This window comes from Zalophus californianus, chromosome 3 (assembly GCF_009762305.2).
Source record: "Zalophus californianus isolate mZalCal1 chromosome 3, mZalCal1.pri.v2, whole genome shotgun sequence".
Lineage (NCBI taxonomy): Eukaryota > Metazoa > Chordata > Mammalia > Carnivora > Otariidae > Zalophus > Zalophus californianus.
The window spans coordinates 114837799-114862623 of NC_045597.1; the positions used below are offsets into that span (position 1 = coordinate 114837799).

Genomic DNA, 24825 nt, shown 5'->3' on the forward strand with positions numbered 1-24825 from the left:
ATTTACACTTAGCTTCATTTATCTTGAAGCATCATAGAAGAGGAATCTTACTTCTTTTTATTCTGTATAATTTTAGAACCAAATGAGCATTGCTGATAACCCCTCACTTTACAGCAAGGTCAATGAGACTGGAGAGGGTGCATGACTTGTCCAAGGTCACAGGGTAGCTAATGCCAGGGCCAGATGTGGGTACCAGCTTCCTGTGTCCTAAATTGGGGCTCTTTAAACTATATTGCTTCATGTATGTTCAATAAAATAGTCCACGGCAGAAGCAAACAAAACAAGACAAGTAAATAGGTGGAGGATGGGGGTGGAGGACAGAGGAAAGGGATGACCACAAAGACTGGAGCTTCATTATTTACAGAGACCATTGGGAAATTCAGACAATAGTTGCTCCAAACCCAGTTTGCTGTATTTTAAATGCAGCATCTTCTAGTTGGTGGAACCAAATGTGGAAAATTGCAGGCTCAATCCAAGATTTCTGCCTATCTTCTCTTGGCTCCTGGTGACCTCCCTCTAGGAAGCATGACTGTAGCAAATTTGGTGGCATGATCTTTGTACTATAATTAAAGGGGTACAGGGAATACAGCAGTATCTCAGATTGTTTTGGAACATGGCTTGAGGCTTATGAAATTGGCAGGATTTACTTTCTTCTCTTTTCCTCATGACCCTCCAACTAACCTCTCCAACCCTGCCCATACCTAGAGAAAAGAAAAAAGAAAAAATTAAGTGAAGAGGATAGAGCCAAGGAAAGAAAGGAGAGAATGGGAGAGGAAACACAGGGAAAGCAAAAGGAAGATGAAAATTAGAGAAAAGATGAAGAAGGAAAGAGAAGCAGTGGGATGAAGCTATATAAAATACTCTGATGCAGAATCACCTGACATAGCTGTTAAATGTACATTTCTGGGCCACATTCCAGATTAGCCAAATTGGAATCTTTGGGAATAGCATCATTTAAAAGTAAGTGAAAAGCTTTTTGATAAAATAATTACTCTCCTTTTTCTTAATTTGATTTCAAATTTTGATATTTTGATTTCAAATTTGCAAATTCATTTGCTTCTTTAAAGCTGGCAAAAAAAGAAGTATTTCATTTATTTGCCTAAAAAGCTTTCCTTTTTTGTTCCACACAACTGTTGATAACATTACTTTACACAAAGAAGTTGGTGTATTTTCACATATATTCAAGCAGCTCAGAGACACAGCACCTTCCGTCAAAAGGATGTACTCTAATGAGAGTAGCAGGATAATATCAAATGCATCCTCTTCTGCCAGAGACCCTGATGGTGTGGGTGCAGGAAAATCCACACTCCACAGCATAATCCTTGCCTTTTCCTTTGGGCCCGTTTGTCATGACGTTTTTCTAAATTACAGATCTTTTGTTCGTTAGGCTTTTCCTTATTGACACCTGGCTAAAGCCAGAATATTGCCTGCCATCTTAGCAGTCCTATTGGAAAGTCCTATCACGCGTTGTCTGCATGGCCACATCTATTTCCACCGTGTCCATGGTCAAATTTCCGTATGGCAGAAATTGCTGTGCTAAACAATCTTGTGTGGGGTGTCTATACCTGAGTGTGTATGTGCAGTTAGGTATTATATGACATGTTCCCATCAAGCTGTTTCTGTGGGGATGCTGGATGCAGTTTGGATGCATGCAAATTGCCTGGTGTATTAGTCATGGCCATGTTAGGAATCCATATTGAAAGGGGCCTGCTGTGGAGTGATCATGTTGTCTAACCGTATTAAACCGTGCCTACTGGGTAAAGTGATCACGTTGTGTATCCCTATGTAGCTGGGCCTGCTGTGATAGTGATCACATTGTGTGTAATTGCACGGCCACCCTGGGAATTTATTGCTATAGATCAGGCAACAGGGCACAGAAGTCAATAATTGTGCCTGCTCTGGGCTTTTAGCTGTACTACGGAGAGCAAGCATCACCTTCTAGGGTGGGAAACAAATCTTTAGTTTGTGGATGGAAATGAAGTTGACATTCTCAATTCTAAGTATCTTGGGGGCTATTCCCTCTTTTGCTATTTCATATTATTTCAAATTAGGACAAGGAGATTCTAAAAGTCATAAAATTTGTACAGACTAAAGGCTATATAGAAATCAACAAATAAAATCAAGCTTGCGTACTCTATCTTTTTCAAATAGAATGTCTTTAGAGCCATTCATAAGTTTGTAAAATTAATAAAGAAGAAATATCTTGTCAGGCAACACGGCGCTGAGAAGGATGTTTGTTCTTCTTTAGTTAAGCTCTTATCTGGAGAACCTTCTTGTATCTCGGGAGTCAGGAAAGGTTGGAAAAACCAAGGCTACCAGTCTTGTGTGCCAATATTTTCCTCTAAATTAAATTATATCAATGGATAATAAAGAGGAGAGAAGGGCAGTGGGTGACGGGCTTGGGTTAATATGCACACCAACATACAAACATCCAAATCAGAGTGATCCTCCAAAGTGGAAATTTGGATAAGTTTACCATTATTTGTGGAACTCTTCTCTTAGAAAGGCCCACAGAGATAGTTTACAAATCATGCAAGCAAACCAGGATTACTACCTTCTTCCTCTGTGGACCTCCCATCCCCCCAAATTCAAATGGCTCATGTTTTAGTCACCAGTTTGACTCTGAGAGATATCTGGCTCTTTACAAAAGTAAGGTAGATGTGTAGAAGGGCAGACATAGGGTGGATACATTCTGACAGATTTGTTGGAAACAATCAAACATTATTTTCAAATATCACTTATAAATTTTTTTGGAAGGCCCTCCAGTATGTTATATTATTATTCCTGCTAATAACCTTTATGATCTCACTAGTGAACATGGTAGCATTATTTTACAGATGAATATAGACTCAGAGACAAGCTAGCTCATGGATTATGATGGGATTTTTTCATGGGTAAGTAGCCCATCTCTTTATGATTTTGAACAGGAGCTAATCATGTTGCTGTTCAGACAGAAACTTTAATTTCTAAAAATTAGCTTTAGAATTTCCTAAAATAAGACGAGAATGGAAGCAAGGGACAGAGGAGGGAGGATGGGAGGTGAACAGAAATAAGGAAGGAAAAGCAGGTCCTTCCCCTCAAATCTGGATTTTAAGGTCATGTGATTCATCTTATCATAGTTATCAAAGAGAACGTTTGGAAAATGAAAAATAAATTGGACTTTTCAGAGTGTCTGATTAGGTATTTAGATATAAGCGTGTCCATCCTTAATAAAGACAAGATCTTCTCTTTTGGAAGGATCTAACGTTGCCTCTTTGGCAGGGCCCTATGACCATGATGATTTGAATAATAGTTCCAGTCCATGCCTGAAACTGAAATAGGGCCAGGGAATGAGGTGTTATTGGGGGTGCGGGTAGGGGGTGGGAGGAATGTTCCATTTAGTTTAGTTTTAAATTAAAGAGTTCAAAATAAACCGTAAACCAGAGTAGAAACTCAAGGTTTCATCTTACATGTGCTACAATTCTATTTTGAATCATCTCAAGTATGTAAATAAAAAGGCAGAGCAAAGGGAAAAGAAAGTGTAGCTTTAATGTTGATTGGGCCTCTACTATTTGTCAGGCACTGGGTTAGTCAATTTGTACCATGTTATCTCATTTGTTCTCATCAGGAGCCTATGAGACAGGCACATTATCTCCATTTTACAAATAAAGTCACAGAGGTTAAGCAATATAGTAAGGGTCATAAAATACATAGAGACAAGCTTTGTCTCTCTCCCCAAGTGTGCTCCATTAACTGACTTAATTTTTTCATGATTTTTTTTCAGTTATCTATGTAGAATTATTATTATTTAATCCTACAGAAGGGCTTTATGAAGTGAGAGGTAAGGATTTCTCTTTACCACCGCCCCTTTCCCTGCAATCTCATTTCCCTCACTAGAGGGAATATTTTGGTAGAATATTCCAGAATTATCTCTCTGCTTAAAATAGGTTTCACATGTTGTTTTCTTTGGTTAGCCACTCTGGCACATTTTAAATAGCTGGAGCTATTGCATACATAGGTTGAAACACACTACTTAGGCCATTTTATCCCCATGAAATAGAGAAGTAGTAGGAGAAAGGGTGAAGAAAATCAGTAGCGCCTTCAAGTAGCTGAGCTACAGCTGGCCCCAAGCTTAGTGAAAGACATCAATGTGGGGGAAGAATTGGCCTTCAAACCAACATCTAATTTCCAGAATCCCTCTGTCCACGGAGTTCCGCTATGATAAGCTAAAATGGCAGGTCTGGGTCATCCGTAGGCATGGGCCTGTGTACCAGCGCTAGTGCTGTGAAGGATCACTGGAGTGGGTAAGTGTGGAAGATGAGGGACTTAGTACAAAAGTGTCCCCTGTATGGCGTTGAGTTGAGGAGCTGATGTCTTCCTTTAAAAGAGGTTAGTCTGAAGCTCTGTTTCCTTCAAAACCAGCCTTGGCACAGCCGCTGGGCTACAGAAGCTGCTTGTGGTGAGTAGCAGAGGTGGGGCTGCTCTCCAAAGTAAAGGCACAACAACATAAGCCCTGGAAGCAGAGTCAGAGCTTGAACATAAACCTGGCAAAGAATAGCAATTGCCACCAACTAGAGGACAGCCTTCTGTGGGTATACTGCGCAAGAATGCCCTTTCTCCATGCCCCCCACCCACCCACCCCAGCACACCATCTAACCTGAGACAGCAAAGCACACCTTGTTTATGCAAAGGCAAAATGACCTCTTGGCCCTGCCAGTGAATAGATACACCCTTAGCTCACTCCAAGAGCAGGAGGCACAACTTTCTATTCAGGCACTGGTCCTTGGTGAGCCTCTTCCTTTCCAGAAAAGGACATTAACTCCATACTGTACAACACAGTCATTTAAGGCATATGGGTCTACCCTTAATTGGGCATTTAGAAGAGCCACACTTTAGGCAATTGTAATAGAACACAATTTTGAGCTCTTAGCCACACAGTTTATCAGGAGATGGTTAAGAAAAAAACACTCTTCAGGGAGGATTGCTGGGAGGCCATGGAGTTCACTCACATTCCCAGACCTGCATGGGGTGGGGCTCGTGGCATCAGACATTCTAACCCCTGCAGAATTGTTTGTGTTGGATTGCATATGAGGCCATCAACTTATATGGAGAATCACTATAAGAAATAGCCCTGGGGTGCCACTTTTGTGTCTTTCGTAAGGACACTGTTGAGATGTCTGTCATGCCATCTAGTTGCTTTATTTATGAACTCTTGGATATTCTGATTAGGACCAGAAACAATTCTAAATTTCCCGAGCAATCATTTTATCTAATAGGTATTGTGAACTGTGAAGCCAACAAGGTTTCCTATTTTCACATGACTAGGAAATTTCATGTTACTAGGAGGTTGAGAGCCCAAATGCTATCCTTGTACATTTTAGGTACTCTCAAAAGCCACCTGAAATCCTTTCTGAAATAAGGTGAGGTATGTCGGTAAACCAGTAAATATCTAGGTAATTAGTGTATTTTATTTCCATGGTTTCTGTTTCTTCCTCTGCCCAAATCACCTTTTAATAGCTGATGAAAGACAAGCCGACCTGTTTTTTAACTTGGGAGACATAAAATTGCTTTCCTTTCTGCCTCCTAGCAAGTCATTCTGGAGCTTAGGGGACTCTCAGTATGCTAATACCACCAGAAGCTTTTGTTTAGGGGCTCTCAATATGCTAATACCAGAACCTTTCCTAAGGAAAAAGGCCGTTCTGTTCTTGGGAACAACAAAGATCAGATCAATAAGGCGTGGCTGTTACTAAATCAATTCACCAATTTTCTTTAATTCAGGATTCCAAATGCATGTTTCATTCACAAATCTGGGTTTATAAACACTAGTCCTTCGGTGGTGGGAGAGATTTAAAAAATAGGTGAGGGGAGCCACATGTACGTCAGCAACCCAAGATTTCTCAAAAATGAACTTCTCTCAGCTAACACTTTGGACCCCAGCTAGCTTGGTGCTCTGAATCTGCTTCAGTTGTCTGAGATGTGCCAGCACACCAGTAAGACTAAACTGCCTTCAAAGGGAGAGAGAAACCACCTTCCAAGTTACCTTTCAGAGATGCTTGAGGAGAAAGAGATGATAGAAGAGGACAGGGAAGGCAACTGGGAAGAACATATGTTACAGGAGACCTGCACAGACACGAGTGGTGTACCTATAGCCCCCCAACCCCAGACTCTTCAACGGCTTCCGAAAATGATATGAAAGGTCCAGTCAGCGCCATGAATGTAATGGTGGCTTCAGCAGAATGGCAGCTGTACTGAATTTAGAGAAGTGTGCAGTTTCTCGAGGGCAAGGTAGCTAGCTGAATTGGAAAGGATCCTATTTGACCTCCCATGGCCTAGCTCCATCAATTGTGTGTCCCTGTTTCAAACTCAGCACTTTATTAAGGTAAGTAGGATCATATTCATCACATCGATGGAACCCAGTTCCTCTCAAAAATCAAAAGTCTTGAAATTAAATCTACGGAGCTCACTTGCTCTTTGAACACAAATAGTTGTCCTAGTTGAATTCAGTAGCTTTGCCACAAGAGCTTTATGAATTTCTGGTATCCCCAACGAAGAGTTTGAGGGAATAGCAGCAATCTAGTCCATGTGTAGAACACTGGGTGTGTTTATTGGTCAGGGTTGGGCAACAAATGAGACAGGTTGTGGTGTGATTCAAAAGTGAGGGTCATGGATCATCTGGAGCTGTATGTTTTCAAATCTGTTTCCTTTAATTACATCTGTTTCATTTTCCCTTGATTAATAAAATATAGAGCTTTGGGGCTGATTATTTTTGAGTCTATCTGGATCCTTTGTGGAACTGGGAAGTACATCGTCAGCTTATACACAAGGTGGCACCCTGTGATTCCAACCAGGTCTGAGAGGAGCGATGCTGCTAAGAGACTGAGCTACAGCCATAAATTTTTTTTTAGCATCTTGTTTTTTCGCTGTGGCGAATATAAAGATGGTAATAGATGTTTGGCATGTCACCTCTGAGTTGCAGTCTCGGTCCCTACGTCTCAAAGATTCAGAGTTGCCTCAGTAAAGGGCACTGGGACCAGGGGGCTGATTCTGGTTGATTGTAATGAATGCAGACCCCACATTCAGCTTACATATGGAAAACAACGAAGCTTTATTGGTACTGGGCTCATTCCTGGGAACATAAGGGGAGGGGAGAGATGCAGTTCACATACCAACCCAATTAACTTTCAATTGGGTTTGCTGAAATAGGGAGCCAATTAGAAAGAACGTGACATTTACAAAACTCTGAAATAGTTGAATAGCAACTGTGTTTACAAGTTTTAAGGTTTCTTTCAAAAAGTAATTTGTTCATTATTTGGAAGCTGCCTGCCCTGACTGCGGTATAGGGAAATGGAAACTGGAATATAATCCCAATCCTTACAATTATTTGACCTTTATTCTAATACAGACTACATTTAGAAAGCAGTGTTAAAACTATTTCTAATTCTTGAGGTTTATGTATTACACTTGGTTGGCTAAATGCATGCCATTTAGAATTGGTCCAGAGCATATATAAGTGGACCAATTTTAGGATAACTGTACTCAGTGCATTGTATGTGGAAATTAAAATAGGCTATTAGGCTGCACAATCATTTGAAACAGGTTTTGATAAAAACATTTTATAACAGGATTTACCTCAAAAGTTGAAAAGATATTTTCTGTTTCTAGCTCTAACAAATATATGGGTATTTAACAAATAGATTAGAAATCAACTTTATGAAAAATAGTATTTATATACAAATAAAAGCTATTTTCCAAATGTGAAACAGAGGCATTCTGTTTTGGGCACTGAATTGGAAGCCAAGAATACACGAGCTATGTCCCACTTGAAAAGCATATTGTGTTATCTGCCTCAAACCATTTTATTACCAGCTCTATAATCATTGCCTACAGGGCAAGAGGAGAGTGGAGATTTGGGGAAGAAATCTATTACATGGTCAAAGAAAAAGAACAATAAAACAGTAACTACTAGACCAAAAACCTGTTACTGTAATAGCATTTCAGGTTTCAAAAAGTTTCTTTGAACTGTTTTAATTGGTCCTAAAACTCAGGGTAGTCCATAATAAGAGCAAATCTTTTTTTTTTTTAAGATTTTATATATTTATTTGAGAGAAAAAGCATAAGCCAGGGGGAGAGGCAGAGGAAGAGGGAGAGGGAGAAGCAGGCTCCTGATGTGGGGCTTGATCCCAGGACCCTGGGATCATGACCTGAGCCAAAGGCAGATGCTTAACCAACTGAGCCACCCAGGAGCCCCAGTAAGAGCAAATCTTGTCATCAATGGCTAGGTCGCATTTCAGGCCAATAGGCTATATGAACTCCAAGCTGGACTGGAATGGGGTCAGTATCACTAAATTTCTTCAGGGAAAAGCAGTCAACATATATATGTTAGGAGCCTGCTATATGTGAGGTACAGAACTGGGGATATAGGGATTAACAGAGCAGGTGTTGTTCCTGCCCTCCTTAAGGCTACTGCATCTTTAGGCTCTGGGTTATGACTATTAGCCACTGGTTGGAAGGTCTCAGTAATCTGGAAGAGCAACTTTAGAATGTTGAATGAGCTTGGATAGCAGGGTGGCACTGATGAGAAAACAAGAGTTTCGGAGTCAGGCTAGACCTGGATTTTGAACCCAGTTTTGTGAATTATTAGTGTTGAGACTTGGCAAATTATCTGTCTGAGACTGTTTCCTTATTAGTAAAATTATAACATTTCTTCATAGGGTTATAATGAGAATTAAGTGGAATGCAATTAATTGAGTACTACTGTAGTGCGTGGTATATTATACTCAATGCTTCCTTTCTTTTTTTAAAAATTTTTTTTAAAGATTTTATTTATTTGAGAGAGAGAATATGAGAGAGAGAGCACATGAGAGGGGGGAGGGTCAGAGGGAGAAGCAGACTCCCCGCTGAGCAGGGAGCCTGATGTGGGACTTTCTCCAGGGACTCCAGGATCATGACCTGAGCCGAAGGCAGTCGCTTAACCGACTGAGCCACCCAGGCTCCCTCAATGCTTCCTTTCTTGAGAGAGAGTAACAATAAATGTATAGAAAAAACAGTGATCCCTTCTGAACTTGAGAAATGCTAGGCATGCAGATAAAAGCTCTGGATGACTCCCTTTGCCCCCTTTCAGGCTTGAATACAGTGTTGACCCCCTACCAACAAGATTTTGTTCTTTGCAGAGAACTAGAACTGCTCCAGAGGGTAGTATTCAGAGCAGGACATCCCCATTAGCTTGAGAAAGGTATTGCCTACAAGAAGTGAGTCACAGCACCTCCATTGTTTCCAACAACAAAGTGGATGGGAAACACTTAAGCTTTGCTAAACAATGCTCGAAGTCTTGCTGGACCAATGTGTTAGACTATATAGACAGTGTCATAAAGCCCATATCCACCATTTTGCCTTCAAAGGGGGAGGTGGGGAGAAAAGAGAGGAGGAAAAAGAGGAAAAAGGGAGAGGATAACAAGGAAATGAGGGGGAGGTAATGGAGGAAGAGATAGAGTTTTGATGCCATATAGAAATGACTGTAGATATCAATTCTTTCACTCTGGAATTCAGCTAACCACCTACTTTTCTCTGAGCCAAACAGAATATTGACTTGGAATCCAGAATCACTACACTGTAAAATTTTATACTGGCTTCATACACATTAAACCTCAAAATGAAATCCTACTGGAAATGAAAATTAAATGAAATTTGTGCTGACCAAAAATGAAGGTTTTAAAAAATATTACACACCAGGGCGCCTGGGTGGCTCAGTTGGTTAAGTGACTGCCTTCGGCTCAGGTCATGATCCTGGAGTCCCGGGATCGAGTCCCACATCGGGCTTCCTGCTCAGTGGGGAGTCTGCTTCTCCCTCTGACCCTCTTCCCTCTCGTGCTTTCTATCTCTCATTCTCTCTCTCAAATAAATAAATAAAAATCTTTAAAAAAAATATTACACACCAGTCATTTCAACATCCTATCCAACAATATGTGATTTTTGTATAGGTTCCATTTAAAAAAATTATGTATTTCAAAAGTATTTCATATTAATGCAATATACGTAGTTGTCGTTGCAATATAAGTAGATGACAAAAAAACAAGAGATCTAACAATTTGACTTGCTTCTTTTGCTTTCATTGCCAAAAAAGGGTCCTTAGTCATTCCGATTAAATACAAATTCTATTCCATAAAGCCTTAATAAAAAAGACAAGGGTATTTTTCCTTTCCTTTTTTTCACTTTTACTACAACCTTAGGTTTCATTGTTTGATAATTTACTTTTCAACAAGAGTGTTATTACTTCTGATTAAAGGTAATGGGACACTAGGGTATCAGTGTCAAATTTTAGATTAAAATTTAGCATAAATTTTAGATCCAAAAAGAAAGCTACATTCAGCCTGATTCTGGTTTTAAAATGAAAATGATACCATACTAAAGAGGGCACATCCTGCATGGAGCACTAGGTGTTATGCACAAACCATGAATCATGGAACACTACATCAAAAACTAATGATGTAATGTATGGTGATTAACATAACAATAAAAATTTAAAAAAGAATTATACAAGAAACTACAACTTTTGGAAAGCTGTAATTTGGTGGAATGTTGCCTAAGAAAACATCATGGAAAACCAAAAATCATTAAAAGTATAAAAATTTTACCAAACCAAACCACCATTAATGAAAGAGGATATAGTTACTTTTATTCCTGAAAATAATCAATTTATTTATTTCTTTTTTTTTAAGATTTTATTTATTTATTTGACAGAGAGAGACACAGCAAGAGAGGGAACATGAGCAGGGGGAATGGGAGAGGGAGAAGTAGGCTTCCCACTGAGCAGAGAGCCCAATGTGGGGCTCTATCCCAGGACCCTGGGATCATGACCTGAGCGGAAGGCAGATGCTTAACAACTGAGCCACCCAGGCGCCCCTGAAAATAATCAATTTAATCAGAGCCTTTCAGTACATCCATTTGTTTTTTTGGATGGGGATTGCACTTTTGATATTTCATGGATACCAGTCAGACATATAAATATGAAATTTATAAAATCATTTGGGATAACCACAAAAATAATTATTTGTAACAAAGACTTCCTAGAAAAAAAAAGAAAATGGTAAAATGTGTTACACTTTTCCTAGGGATTTTGTACAAAAACTGTAATGCTTAAAGACTAACCAAGAAACTCTTGGCTAACCAAAGTTGATGTCAACAATAGTCTTGATACTTTTTAAATTTGAGTCTACTTCATTTCTCCTCTTTAGAACTCTAACAAGTTCAAGCTAAGGTAATGTCTCTTTTCTCTGATCTCTTATGGCAATTATTGCCTGTACAATTCATTTGGTAACTAATCATGTTCTCCGGCCATGTGTCATCTCCTGTGTAAAGTATTTACACTTTTTTTTTTTTTTAAAGAGAGAGAGTGAGTGTGCACAAAGCAGGCTGGGGGAGCAGGGAGAGGAAGAGAGAGAGAATCCCAAGAGGGCTCGGTTGGGGGGTAGGAGCCCAAGATGGGCCCAAGATGGGGCTGGATCTTACCACCCTCAGACCATGACCTCGGCCAAAATCAAGAGTCCTATGCTCAACCGACGGAGCTAGTCAGGCACCCTGCGTATTTACACTTTTTAATTTTTTCCCATCATTTATCTTTCCTGTTGCCCAGTTCTTCAACTACTTACCTCTCTTATTGTTACTCATCTTTACAACCATCCTGTCATCCCATTAACGTGAAAGCTCCATGAGGGCAGGAACTTACTTTCAAACTTCTTTGCCTCTTCCACAACACCCAATATTTTACACACACCTGCCACTTCAGAAATGTGTGCTGCCTTGGTTAACTTTTATAAGTTTAACTCTTAAGAACTCTGTTTTTGAAATCAGAGAAGTATCTCCCATCCATTAAATAACTCTAAGAAGTTTGGGTGACAGGTTCAAGGGCACTTGTTGCATCCGGCAGCCTCAAACATTAACCCTCACTGCTGCCATAAGCATCTTCCCGGAGAAGGCGACGATTAGTGAAGATGCATTACCACGAAGAGCTCTCTGGGGCAGGTATTGAAGAGAGGATGCAGGGTGGAGGGCTGGGGCTGCAGGACGGTTTTCGGGGCGGGCGGGACCCGCAGATCTGCGCCGCTCTGAGTGGGCAGACGGAATGGACCTTTCGCACCTCCCCGGGATGTACGAATTGGAGGATGCGAATTAGCCGGCTTTCGGGACACCGTGGAGATAGCGCTTTCTAAGTACAGGCTCGGTGGTGGATGTTGTGCCCTGGTTGACATCTTCCTTTCCCGCTCACGGACCTCTGCAGACACGCGCTGTTTCGCGCGGTCGTGTTTTACCCAGCGCTTTCCTTCGAGGCACCCAGCGAGCGGCGGGTCGGTGCCGCGGAGGCAGAGGCGCACGCTCTGGGGCACGGGTTAACTTGCGCACCTGGCACCTGCCACAGGCTAGACGCGGGCCGGCAAGCCGAGGGCCGCCGCCGCCCTCTTTCCCCTGAGCGGCCGGAGGCTGAGCACGCTCCCGCGGGCCGGCCGCGCCGCGGAGAGAGTGGGTGGGCAGGCGAGGGAGGGGAAGGGAGAGGAAGGAGGGAGGGAGGGAGAGGGCGAGGCGCGTCCCCGCGGCGGGGGCGGGGGACGCGCTCTCGCGCGGGCTGCCGGGATCGCTCGCCGCCGCTGTGGTAATGTCCGCCATGTTGGCCATGGCGCAGGGAGCGGATCGGGCGGGCGAGCGGCGGATCTAGTGTGTGGAAGCGGCCGCGGGCGGCGGGGGGCTGTTTTCGGGCGGGGTGGGCGCCCATGCTGTGGCCGGGGGCAGTGAGGAGGAGGAGGAGGAGCGGGCCGGCCGCGCTGCACTGAGGAAGGAGGTGGAGGAGGCGGCGGGAGTCCTCCCCCCCTCCCCGCCCGCCCCGCCGCCGCCGCCCGGGCTGTTCCTGTAAGGCGGGGAGACAATGAGTAAACTCTCCTTCCGAGCGCGGGCGCTGGACGCCGCCAAACCGCTGCCTATCTACCGCGGCAAGGACATGCCTGATCTCAACGACTGCGTCTCCATCAACCGGGCCGTGCCCCAGATGCCCACCGGGATGGAGAAGGAGGAGGAATCGGTAGGGACTCGAGTGTTTATTACCCCCCCTTCCCTCCTCCCCCCCTCCCCTTTGTCAGTCGGGCCTCGCCATTCACAGAGCGCTTTACGCTCGCTGGAGGGCGCCTCTGCCGCTCCAACGCATGGGACCCTACGCCGGCGGAGTAGCGTAAACCCTCTCGGCCGGCGCTGCGCCCGCCCGCGGCCGCCATGTTGTTGCGTCCCAGTGTTGTGATTAGTTCGCAGCGCCGCTTACGCTGCCGTAAGGGGGCCTTGCCGTAAGCGGCGGCCGGGAATGGCGCAGGGGATGTTCTGGCCGCACTTAGCGTACGGCCTCTGTTTACCTCCCCCCTTCCTCCCAACCTGTCTCCGGCGCGGGGTTAATGGGCAAAGGATCCTTTGGATAGGAAAGATTTTTTTCCCCCACTTTCAAATTTAGTTTTGCGTTGGGTTCTCTTTGAAGTGACTTATGGAAAGTAAAACGCGTTCAAAACAAACGTCTTCCTCCTAGCAAGGTAAACCTCGCTCTCGAGCCGGCGGTGGTGCAGCGGGATGAGGCGGTGCAGCACTGCGGCGGGGGAGGGCGGGGGCCGCGACTACCCAGTGGGGTGTAGCGGTAGAGAGCCGTTGACCGGCTAGCTCCACAGCCGCGAGAAGGGACGGCGCTGCCCGCCTGGCCGGGAAGGCGCCCACTCGGCGCTCAGCGTTAGGAAGCAAACAGGGATGTTCAGCACCGAGCTGCTGGCGTTGCCGCGTTCCCGTGCCGTATCCCCGAGAATTGTCATCGGAGAGGAGGGTCTTCTAGAAGTTGAGGATTTAATGCATCTAAATTGACAGTTACGTTTTTTGATAATACAGCGCTTTCTGTAAAAATTCTGCTTTTCTCCCTGACGGGATTTTGCATCCGGATAAATTTTATCTCACTTGACTGTTTATGACTCTGGAGTGGTGTTACTTGCGTGCGAACTTCATAGTAACTGCACCCTCAAGAATTTCTTCAATGAACCTGCGGTCCCGCCTTATTGTCAACCCTGGGTGTGCGTGGATTGGTTCTCTTGCTTCTGTGACTGTCAGAAGAAGGCTCGAGGTTTCTGTGATTGGTTTTCTCTTTTGACTATTAATATTGCAGGAAATGCTTTTATGCCTTTGATTGGCTGCTCCAGTTCTGACCTTATTATATTACCCTGTTATTACTACTTTCTGCTGTGATTTAATCACATTTCTCTTTGGTTTTTGGTTATTTGAAAGTCTTGCACTTTAAGTAGAAAATGAATGTGGCAGTAGTATCGGGATGAACATTCAGTATTTAGCTTTTCAAATAATAAGATGAACCCCCCCAAAAGAAAACATTTGCAGTGGATTTAGATCTAAGTCATATGAGAAATTCTTTTTGTTTTTAAAGTTTATTTCTAACTTAGCTCAATTTTCCACGGGGACGATAATTGAAATAAAGTTATAGTACGTATGAGAATTAATTGAATTGAACTTTAAAAAACACAACTTTGTGTTCCACAAAGTTAAATTTCTATTAATATTATTTTATGGGTTTTGATACAAAAGGAGAGGTAGCTTATGAGTATCAATAGCGTGTGTAATTACTTGGATCCAGTTATTTTGGTTTGGGAAGAACTGAAATCAGGAAACTTGTTCTAGAATGAACAGTTAGTTCCTGGAAGATAAATTGCTTTTTGTGAACGTTGATCAGCAATATACTTATTGCTTTAGGTCCTTAGTTTGCCACATATATCTTGGTATTTTATCTGAATTCAGGAAGAAAACTTGCAGTTATTTTTTTAATGATTTAAAAATAAATGTTTAACCCTTTCACTGTTAACTTTTTCAGTAGGAGTTGTGGTTTCCCTCTAGAGATTGGAAATTAGATTATATTGGATTATTTTCAATACCCTGCTTCAGCTGCCCAATTTTAGGGAAGAAGAAATCCAACTTCTGGTGGAACTAGAGTTGAAACCCAGGACTTCTGATTCTTTGTCCTGTCCTTTCTACCGCTTCAGTGTTGTAAGTGGAGGTACTTAAAATCAAAAGAAAACTAAACAAACCCGGACAGTTGAGATTTACAGTCTAAAGTCTTTTGCTTCCCAGAATGTCCAGTTGGGGTGTTAGTTTTTTCTTTTCATCTTTTAAGTTAACAGGTAAGTCAGAAGACTTGTGCTTTCATGAGTGACAGCCAATTCAGTTCTTTTGGTCTTATTTACAGGGTTTCTGTTATTCAGCAGAATTTGTTCTTCAAAAAAATACTTTTCCTTGATCAACAGTTCTAAGCAGCAGTAAAATATAAATCTCATAAATGTTTTGTGTTTCACTTGAGTTGTATTTCTTTTTTTTTTTAACATTTTTTATTTATTTATTCGAGAGAGAGAATGAGAGCTAGAGAGCACGAGAGGGAAGAGGGTCAGAGGGAGAAGCAGAACCCCGCTGAGGAGGGAGCCCGATGCAGGACTCGATCCCGGGACTCCAGGATCATGACCTGAGCCGAAGGCAGTCGCTTAACCAACTGAGCCACCCAGGCGCCCTTGAGTTGTATTTCAATTCAACTTCCATTATCAACAACATGTTTTAATTACTTTCCTAAGTATTTTTTTTAATCATGTAGACTTGTAAAAAAAAAAACAAAAAACAACCTTGGCTTGTGGATTTATAATTGCTGCTTTGTATTTCTAAACTGTCCACAGTATGGCCTCCCTTCCTGTTTGGTTGACAGAATCCTTTAACTTCACTTGAACCACCTTCATGGATCTTACCCCTCTTCCTGCCCCCCAGTAAAATTAAGGACTGTATCTATAGGATTGTTATTAGACTTAGTTTATATAGTCATTGACTCAGTTTTGAGTTACATTTTGATAATACTTAGGTGAGATAATTTAGGTGTTCTTTGGCATTGATAGCACTCTCATTCTTTTAGCTCTTTGTTTTCTTTCGGAAATGCAGCCATCTTCTCTTCCCTTTCCTTATTTTGTCTTTTGCCTAAGGTCCGCCAGTTGGCATCCTCCTAAACTTGATCTCTGTCGTGCTCCTCATTGCACTTGGTTTAGGTCAGATACTGTAAACATTTCGTTTATTTCGAATTTAAGCAACCAGAGAGATCAGGTGATTGGTGATTCTGCCACCTCACCCTGAGTGTTGTATAGTGGTAGTTGATGTTTTTGATAATACCATTTTTTTAATACTTCTCTGTCCCAGATAATGTGTTAAGAACTTTACATACTGTTTCATTTAATCCTTTTTAAAAATCCACTTTTTTGAGGTATAATTTTTGTGCAATAAAATGTGTTCATTTAAAGCATAGCGTTTGATGAGTTTTGACAAATGTGTACACCCAAGGAAATGCCACCACAATCAAGATAAAGCAACATTTCAAACACCCAAGAAGATCCCTCGTGCTTCTTTGCAAGTCAGTCCCTCTCCACTAGTAGTTCTAAGCAACTACTCATTTGCTTTCTCTCCCTCTAGATTAGTATTGTCTTTTCTAGAATTTCATTTAAATGGATTTCATATACTCTGTGTACGGCTTCTTTTGCTCAGCATGATGCATTAAAGATTCGTCCTTGTTACATGTATCAGTCCATTCCTTTTTATTACTGAATAGTATTCTAGTGAGTTGATATGTTCATCCATCCATCTGGATATTTGATTTGCTTTGTTTTTGGTTTTCATTTAATCCTTGTAACAGTCATGTGGGGTATTATTGTTTGTCTTATGGATGAAGAAACTAAGGGTCTCACTGTTAGTAACTGGCAGGACTAGAATTCATGCCCTTGCCTTTAATATCACAAAAACCATTCTTATACCCACTAGGCTTCATATTGACTTCCTACAGAACCAAAGATTAGCTTCTGAACTATTGTCAAGTTCATTATAGTTTTTGTAAATAATGTTTTACTTTTTATAATTTGATTGGAATATTAAATTATTACATGTAGTTTTTCATCCCTTAACTGTGTCTGACTTTTGCTTTTGGCTTTTCAGATTTTCTTTCTTTTTCTTTTTTTTCTTAGAAGTTTGTTAGCTTTGCTTCCCGGTCCTGGCACCATTGTGTTTATCTGAATGTTTATGTTATCTTAGCATACAAGATATTTGTGGGAACCTGTCCTATTTTATTATTTAGATTTTATCCTAGTAGAATGTCACCTTTCTAAGGGCAAGGATTTTTGCGTATTTTGTTCATTAATGTGTTCTGCGTTCCCCAGAACTGTGCCTGGCACATAACATATGCTTGCTAAATGTTGGTTAAGTGTTGAATAAGCCTTTATACCAAGATCTATGTTTTTGTGAAACACTGTGTGTGTGTGTGTGTGTGTGTGTGTGTGTGTGTGTGTGTAAAATTCATTAACAGAATTTGGTAAATTATTCTTCTGGGAATTCTTTTTGGTTTCTTGCCTTGGTATAACATATACATAAATACCAAGCCTTTTTTTTCCCTCTTGAGTGAGAGGCTTCTTTAAATACAGAATTTTTTTATACATAGGTATGGCTGCAATATTAGTTTTTATCTTGTGTTAATTATTCTTATAGGTGTACGTAGATTGATGTAAGATATTTTTTGTAGTAACGTGTACCATTAACCAAAATCTACGTGATGCATGTGATTCTGCTTATTTTTAAAGAAAAGGACCATGACTGATTTGAATTGCCTTTTCTCCTTTTATGTTTTAGTTGCCTAATTTTGGTATTATCTTAGTATTTTAAGGGACATTTTCAATGATAGAGTAGGAATATATTCAGTCTTTCTCACATTTCAAAGTTATTTTTGGCACTAATACATTTCATGTTTCATGATAGGGTTCTAGAGAGGATATAAAATACAGATTTGTAAATTGATCTTGTAAAAACATTTTTTATTCTTTCAACAAAAGCAAATACCAGCCAGGTATCATCTGAGTGCCAAATACTTAAATATGACATTGGGAAGCTATTTTAAAGGGGTAAGTATGACAAAGTATTTGTAAGACTGTGTGCTGGAGTATTAGGATTAAAATTAAAAGAAGAATAGAATACAGATCTTGACTTCAGAGAACTTAAAGGAGTCATTGAAGTCTAAAACATTTGGAAAGTTAGCAAAAACTACCAGGTTAAGTTGACCTGACAAAGAGCATTAGAAAAAGCTAAATGTCAGTATAGTTAAGAGAGAAAACTGTTATTGGAATGTATAGAGGGGTTGGAGAGAGATTTAACAATTTGGGCTTTCAGGTTTGGTTGTACAGTGTGTATTGAAGCAAATACTTGAGTGCAGGAATGTTTAAAGCAATTTCTATGGATGTTGGGATGCCTGGGTGGCACAGTTGGTTAAGCGTCTGTCTCTTGGTTTAGGCTCTTCGTTTAGGCTCAGGTCGTGATCTTAGGGTCTTGAGATCAAGCCCTGCGTGGGGCTCTGCGTTCTGTGCAGAGTTGACTTAGGAGTCTCTTCTTCCTCTGCCCCTCCCCACTGTGTGCTTGTTCACATCCTCTTTCTCTTTTTCTCTCTCTCTCAGATAAATACATCTTTAAAAAAAAAACAAAAAACAATTTCTATGGATGTTAAGTAGACTAAAGGAAGGTTCTTCCATGTTGCAGGTATTTTATGTCCTTTTCAATCCCATCATCCCCTGCTGATAGAAACTTCAGGAGGGTAGCCTTGTGTCATTTCTGAGCAGGTCCTTCTCTTAACTCTTTCTCCCCTTTTTTTTGGACACACAGATAGCTTTTACTTTTCTTCCCCTTCCTTTGTTCTGTGCTATATCTTCAACCCTAGAAACTGTTCAGAACAAAGAAGGCACTCAGTAAATATTTGGCAAATGAATGAATAAAAGTTGGGGTGGAGACAAGGTTGAAAGAAGGGTAGAATTATACCAGATTATAGATAGTTTCCAACATTAGGCCCAGGAATTTATAGGATGGTGTAGAAAAAAGAGCACTGACTTGCAAATGTGAAGTCTGTTTCTAGTTTTGTTTCTGTTCTTAGTGGCCAAATGATCTGGGAAAGTTGCCTTCCTTCTCTGAGCATCAGGTCATTCATCACTACCATCACAGCTACCATTTACTGAGTGTGTGTTAGTGAATATGTTGAGTATGTGCCAGGCACTTTGTTAAACTCAGTAGATGGTTTAGAACTTATTCATACAACAGCAGGATGTGTAGTAGGTACTATTGTCTATTTTCCAGAAGAAACTGGGGCTTTGGAGATTTAAGTATCTTGCGCAAGGTCACCCCTACCTGGACTAGAACATAGTAAAGCCGGTATTTGAACTCAAACCCTATGAGTGATTGACTCTAGGGCTCTGATCTTTACCATTATATTGCTTCATCTATAAAAAGAGTGGATTGAGAACTAGGTGATACCGAAGGTTCATTACATTTCCACTGTTCTGTCATTTATTACTCTGTAACATGGAAGAGTCATTAAAAGTTTTTGCCTCAGGCGCCTGGGTGGCTGCAGCTCAGGTCATGATCCCGGGGTCCTGGGTTAAGTGTCTGCCTCCAGCTCAGGTCATGATCCTGGGGCCCTGGGATCAAGTCCCCGCATCAGGCTCCTTGCTCAGCAGGGAGCCTGCTTCTCCCTCTCCCTGTCGCTCCCCCTGCTTGTGCGCTTGCTCACTCTCTCTCTCTGACAAATAAATAAATAAAATCTTTAAAAAAAATTTTTTTTTGCCTCGGGGAATGATATGAAAGAAGCTTTGAAGTAAATGCCTTTTGTAAACGCATTTCTCTTTTAAAAAGATGTAAAGGAATGATTTATCTATGGTATAAGTTTAGATTTCATCAGTATCAGTTCTCTAAAAATGAAGCCTAAAAATATTTAACAGGTGGGATCATTAGGTTAGTTTCAAGTACAGAAACCAGAAACCAAATCTGGTTTCTTTAAGATTCCTGGGTGTTGTCTCAAAGACCCCAAAGAAGGCTTGACCAGTCAAGGCTTGGGAAGGCCTGGAACCAGGGCAAGCTTTGGGCCCTTTAGCAGCAAGTGATATTAACATCACTTAACTAACAATTCCCAATCTTTTGAGAGGTAGTATAGGGTAATAGTTATGTGCATATGTTCTGGAGCCAGACTGAATGGTTTTGAGTCCTCTGGCAGGTTAACTTGATTTATAAAATCTCAGGATTGTTGAGAGGATGAATTGTGCACTTGGGACAATTTGTGGGCATTCATTAAGCAGTCAGTAAATATTAGCTATTATTCTCATCATTGTTACATTTTTTTCATTTCAAAACCCCAGATCCTGGTGTTAGAGGGCATTATTGGTTTGGCTTTCATCAGGTATCTATGTACCTGTAAAGTCTGACAGTCTGACGGGGGACCGGGGTGGTGATTAGTACACACGTGCTAAGGGCTACCCTTGAGAATGAGACTTTAGTTAGGTAGCTGCCCTTTAGAGACTTCCTACTGGTGTATATGTAACAGAATGACCAAAAGTTGTGAAGTTAAATTGTTTTATTTTTTATTTCTTATTTTTTATTTTTATTTTTTTATTATGTTGTGTTAATCACCATACATTACATCATCAGTTTTTTGATGTAGTGTTTCATGATTCGTTGTTTGCGTATAACACCCAGTGCTCCATTCAATATGTGCCCTCTTTAATACCCATCACCAGGCTAACCCATCCCCCCACCCCCCTCCCCTCTAGAACCCTCAGTTTGTTTCTCAGAATCCATAGTCTCTCATGGTTCGTCTCCCCCTCCAATTCCCCCCGTTCATTTTTCTCTTCCTACTATCTTCTTTTTTTTAGCATATAATGTATTATGTTTCAGAGGTACAGGTCTGTGATTCAATAGTCTTACACAATTCACAGCGCTCACCATAGCACATACCCTCCCCAAAGTCTATCACCCAGCCACCCCATACCTCCCACCCCCCACCACTCCAGCAACCCTCAGTTTGTTTCCTGAGATTAAGAATTACTCATATCAGTGAGATCATATGATACATGTCTCTCTCTAATTGACAGTCGGAGTTAAATTGTTTTAATCCATGGTTTGACCCAAGGTGAATTTGTACACTTAGGGTGTTTTTATAAACTTTAAGTTTGTAAGGTGTTTTAATGAGATAACAGTGTTTTACATATTTTACAATAAAATGGTAGGGTGTGTATTGCAATTTTTAAAGGAAATTTAAATTAAGGACTATAAAATAATTCTCCAAAATCTTTTTAAAGAAAGCATACCCTTCATACTAATTTTTAGAGTAGTAAGGGATGCATTTCGTGTGACCTCAAAGTTATTATTTAACCTTCCTGGCCTTTAGTTTCCTCATTTGTGAAATAGAATTGGATTGAGTGACCTTTAAAGTACCTTTGGGTCTAAAAATTACTTGAATCTGTGAATCCGCATTTCTACCTACTAGGCATATTGTCCAGAATATTAAGTAGATGAAAAGAACTAACAAGTGAGAGACTGTTAGGAAGATGCTATTGTAGGTAAACTTTAATTCTTTAAAAAGTTACTTATCGGGCGCCTGCGTGGCTCAGTCGTTAAGCATCTGCCTTCGGCTCAGGTCATGGTCCCAGGGTCCTGGGATCGAGCCCCACGTCGGGCTCCCTGCTCGGCAAGAAGCCTGCTTCTCCCATTCCCCCTGCTTGTGTTCCCTCTCTCGCTGTGTCTCTCTCTGTCAAATAAATAAAATCTTAAAAAAATAAAAAGTTATTTATTGCGATGCTGTTAATTTGGTTTAGAGTCTTTTTTTTTTTTTTTTTGAGACGTTACAGTTACATTTATCTACTGTTTGATACTGATTTTTTCTGGAGATAAATAGAGAAGTCCGCTCTGTGTGTTTTGGATATGTTCAGTTCCCTTGCTTTCATGAAGTTTTCTTTCACTGTCTGTACTAATCTTACTCATTGCTGTAAATGTTCCGAATTTTGGTATACTTTTAGTCCTTACCATTTAAGTTTATTTTAATTTTCCAGTATCTCATGATTCTCACTTGAGGGGTGTGTCCATTTGTGTGTATGGATGGATATGGTTGTATGCATGAGAGAGTGAGAAAATAGATCCTTATTTTCCCATTAGACCCAGATACCTTAAGGAAGGTATAATGTCTTCATTTTACTCAGCCCAGGCTGGATACCTATCCAGGCACTTAGGTGATAGAAAGTTTATAATACAGGCATTGACCAGTATACTGGACACTGGGATTGAATTTGATTATATTATTAAACATACAGCTCTGCATCTTCGTTTCATTACAACTAAAGTTGAGGTAGAAAAACAGTAATGAATGTGTAGGGGACAGCATGAGGAGGAAAGGATGATAGGTAGGAATAAACCATGAAGGAGACCAATGTAGATAACAGTAGTATGTCATGATTATTTGAATTTATCTTAAAATTGATCCTTGTTTATATTTTGCCTTGTCTACACTTGAATGAAGCAGAACTTTGGGTTTGTCTAGTCTACCATACAGCACTGTTCTTTGTGGGATTAATAGCGGAGGAAGATGATGTCACTTCCAGACTCTCCTTAGCACCACTTTCTTATTTATGCTTTTTGGTTTCTTTTTTCTTGCCAGCTAGTATCACTGTGCAGTCAGAAGAATGCAGTTTGGAAGAGTCAGCTTCTCTGCTAGCTCTCTAACTCATATCTTCACTTCCAGCTTTCTCACTTCCCATTTTTGGAGAGGAGTGTGGACAAAGGATATGAGGTGGTTGGTTGGGGAGTCCACAAGCAGCCCTTATTTGTAGTGCTAATTTGATAAAGTTGGTACTTCAGAATTGTGACTTAGGTTCCATTCGTGGCCTTTGTCACTTTCCCGCTGGGCAAGATAAATTACTTCATCTTATTAAGCCACTTTGCTTCATCTGTTTAATGAGGAGCATCTCAAAAGGTAATCTTAAAGATGAACTTTTTTGTAGACTTAAGTCAGTGCCTTATACAGGCAACTGCTATTTTATTAATAAGTTTTCAGTTGTACTGGATAATAAGTGTGAAGGAATATGGAAAAGTAAAATATACAGAGTATCTCCATACATTATTTTGTGGTATAGTTTCATATTTTTTTCTTCAGTCAATTACATATATTTCTACAGTTGTCAAACGTTAGCAAATTGGTATGTATATTTTCCTCCTTACATCTCTGTTCTTGGCAGAGCATTTAACAATCAAAATGATTAAGAAAATTGAAGACTTTGAAAATTAGCAACAAAGAAAACTGAATCTTTAGCTAATCCTCACAGTAATACTTGACTCCTGAATAATTGATAGTTAAATATTTTATTTGTTTTTAGAAGTGATTTTTTTTTCTTGGATTATTTAGTTGGTCATGGGGGAAAATCAGTTTTAGTGATGAAAATCTGTTCAGTGGGTGGTGTACGCTAGAGAATTGAATGAAGAGAGATGTTCTAATAAACCAGCATACTCTGGGATGAACATTTAAGTTTGGAAACTTTGGAAAGCATGGTACTGAAGAGTGAAATCTTGCCATTTATTTGATCCTTGAGGTGTTTCTCGACTGGCACGTTTTTGGCAATTTGTTGGATGTATGAGACTGTCACAGGCATAGCAGGAAGTTTATTGATACCCTGCCTGCTAATTTCTGGTAGCATTCCAATTGGGATAACCCCAAAATGTTTCTCCTTCAATTTCCAAGTGGGAGCTGTTGCATCTGATTTAAGAACCATTTTCCAAGGCTTCTTAACCTTTTGTGACTTGGACTTCTTTGCAGTCTGGTAAAAATCCTCAAGGTGATTTTTTTTTTTAAGTGTTATTAACATACATTGTTACATTAGTTTCAGGTATACAGTATAGTGGTTCAGCAATTATATACGTTCCTCTGTGCTCATCAAGATAAGTGTACTTTTAATCCCCTTTATTTCCCTTTCTACTTTTCCCCTCCCGGCTGCGACCACCAGTTTGTTCTCTGTATTTAAGAGGCTTTCTGTTTTGTCTCTTTTTTTCTTTGTTCATTTGTTTCTTAAATTCCACATGAGTGAAATCGCATACTATTTGTGTCTTATTTCACTTAGCTGTATACTCTCTAATTCTCTCCATGGTGTTGCAAAAATGGCAAGATCTTACTCTTTTTTTATGGCTGAATAATATTCCTGTGTGTGTGTGTGTGTGTGTGTGTGTGTGTGTGTACACCACATTTTCTCTATTCATTCATCTATTTATGGACACTTGGGTTGCTTCTATATCTTGGCTATTGGCTTGTAAATAAAGCTGCAGTAAACATAGAGGTACATGTATCTCTTTAAATTAGTGGTTTTATTTTCTTTGAGTAATAACCCAGGAGGGGAATTACTGAATCATGTGGTAATTCTACTTTTAATTTTTTGAGGAATCTCCATATGTTTTCCACAGTGACTGCCCCAATTTACATTCACACCAGTGGTGCACAGGTGTTCCTTTTTTCTCCATACTCTCACCAACACTTGTTATTTCTTGTCTTTTTGATTGTAGCCTTTCTGATGGATGTAAGGTAATACCTCCTTGTGGTTTTGACTGGCATTTCCCTGATGAATAATGATGTTGAGCATCTTTTCATATGTCTTCGGCCGTTTGTAGGTCTTGGAAAAATGTCTATTGTGCCAAAAAGAATAAAATATCTAGGAATAAACTTAACCAAGGAGGTGAAAGACCTGTACTCTGAAAACTATAAAACATTGATGAAAGAAATTGAAGATGACACAAACAAATGGAAAGATATTTCATGCTTATGGGTTGGAAGAACCAATATCGTTAAAATGTTTGTACTACTGAGGTGTCTGGGTGGCTCAATTGGTTAACATCTGACTCTTGATTTCAGCTCAGGTGTTGATCTCAGGGTCATGAGCTCAAGCCCTGTGTTGGGCTCCACAGTGGAAGTAGAGC

At 40.5% G+C, this 24825-nt stretch overlaps 1 protein-coding gene across 2 annotated transcripts in view; it reads left to right on the forward strand.

Moving 5' to 3' along the window:
- Positions 1 to 12607: 12607 nt before the first annotated feature.
- Positions 12608 to 24825, forward strand: part of EPC2 (enhancer of polycomb homolog 2) — a 121671-nt gene continuing 109453 nt past the window's right edge. For both annotated transcript variants that reach the window (XM_027589979.2, XM_027589980.2), the window contains exon 1: positions 12608 to 13045. In XM_027589979.2, coding sequence (XP_027445780.1) covers positions 12893 to 13045 — 153 coding nt within the window. In that variant the 5' untranslated portion in view covers positions 12608 to 12892. The remainder of the gene's footprint in view (positions 13046 to 24825) is intronic.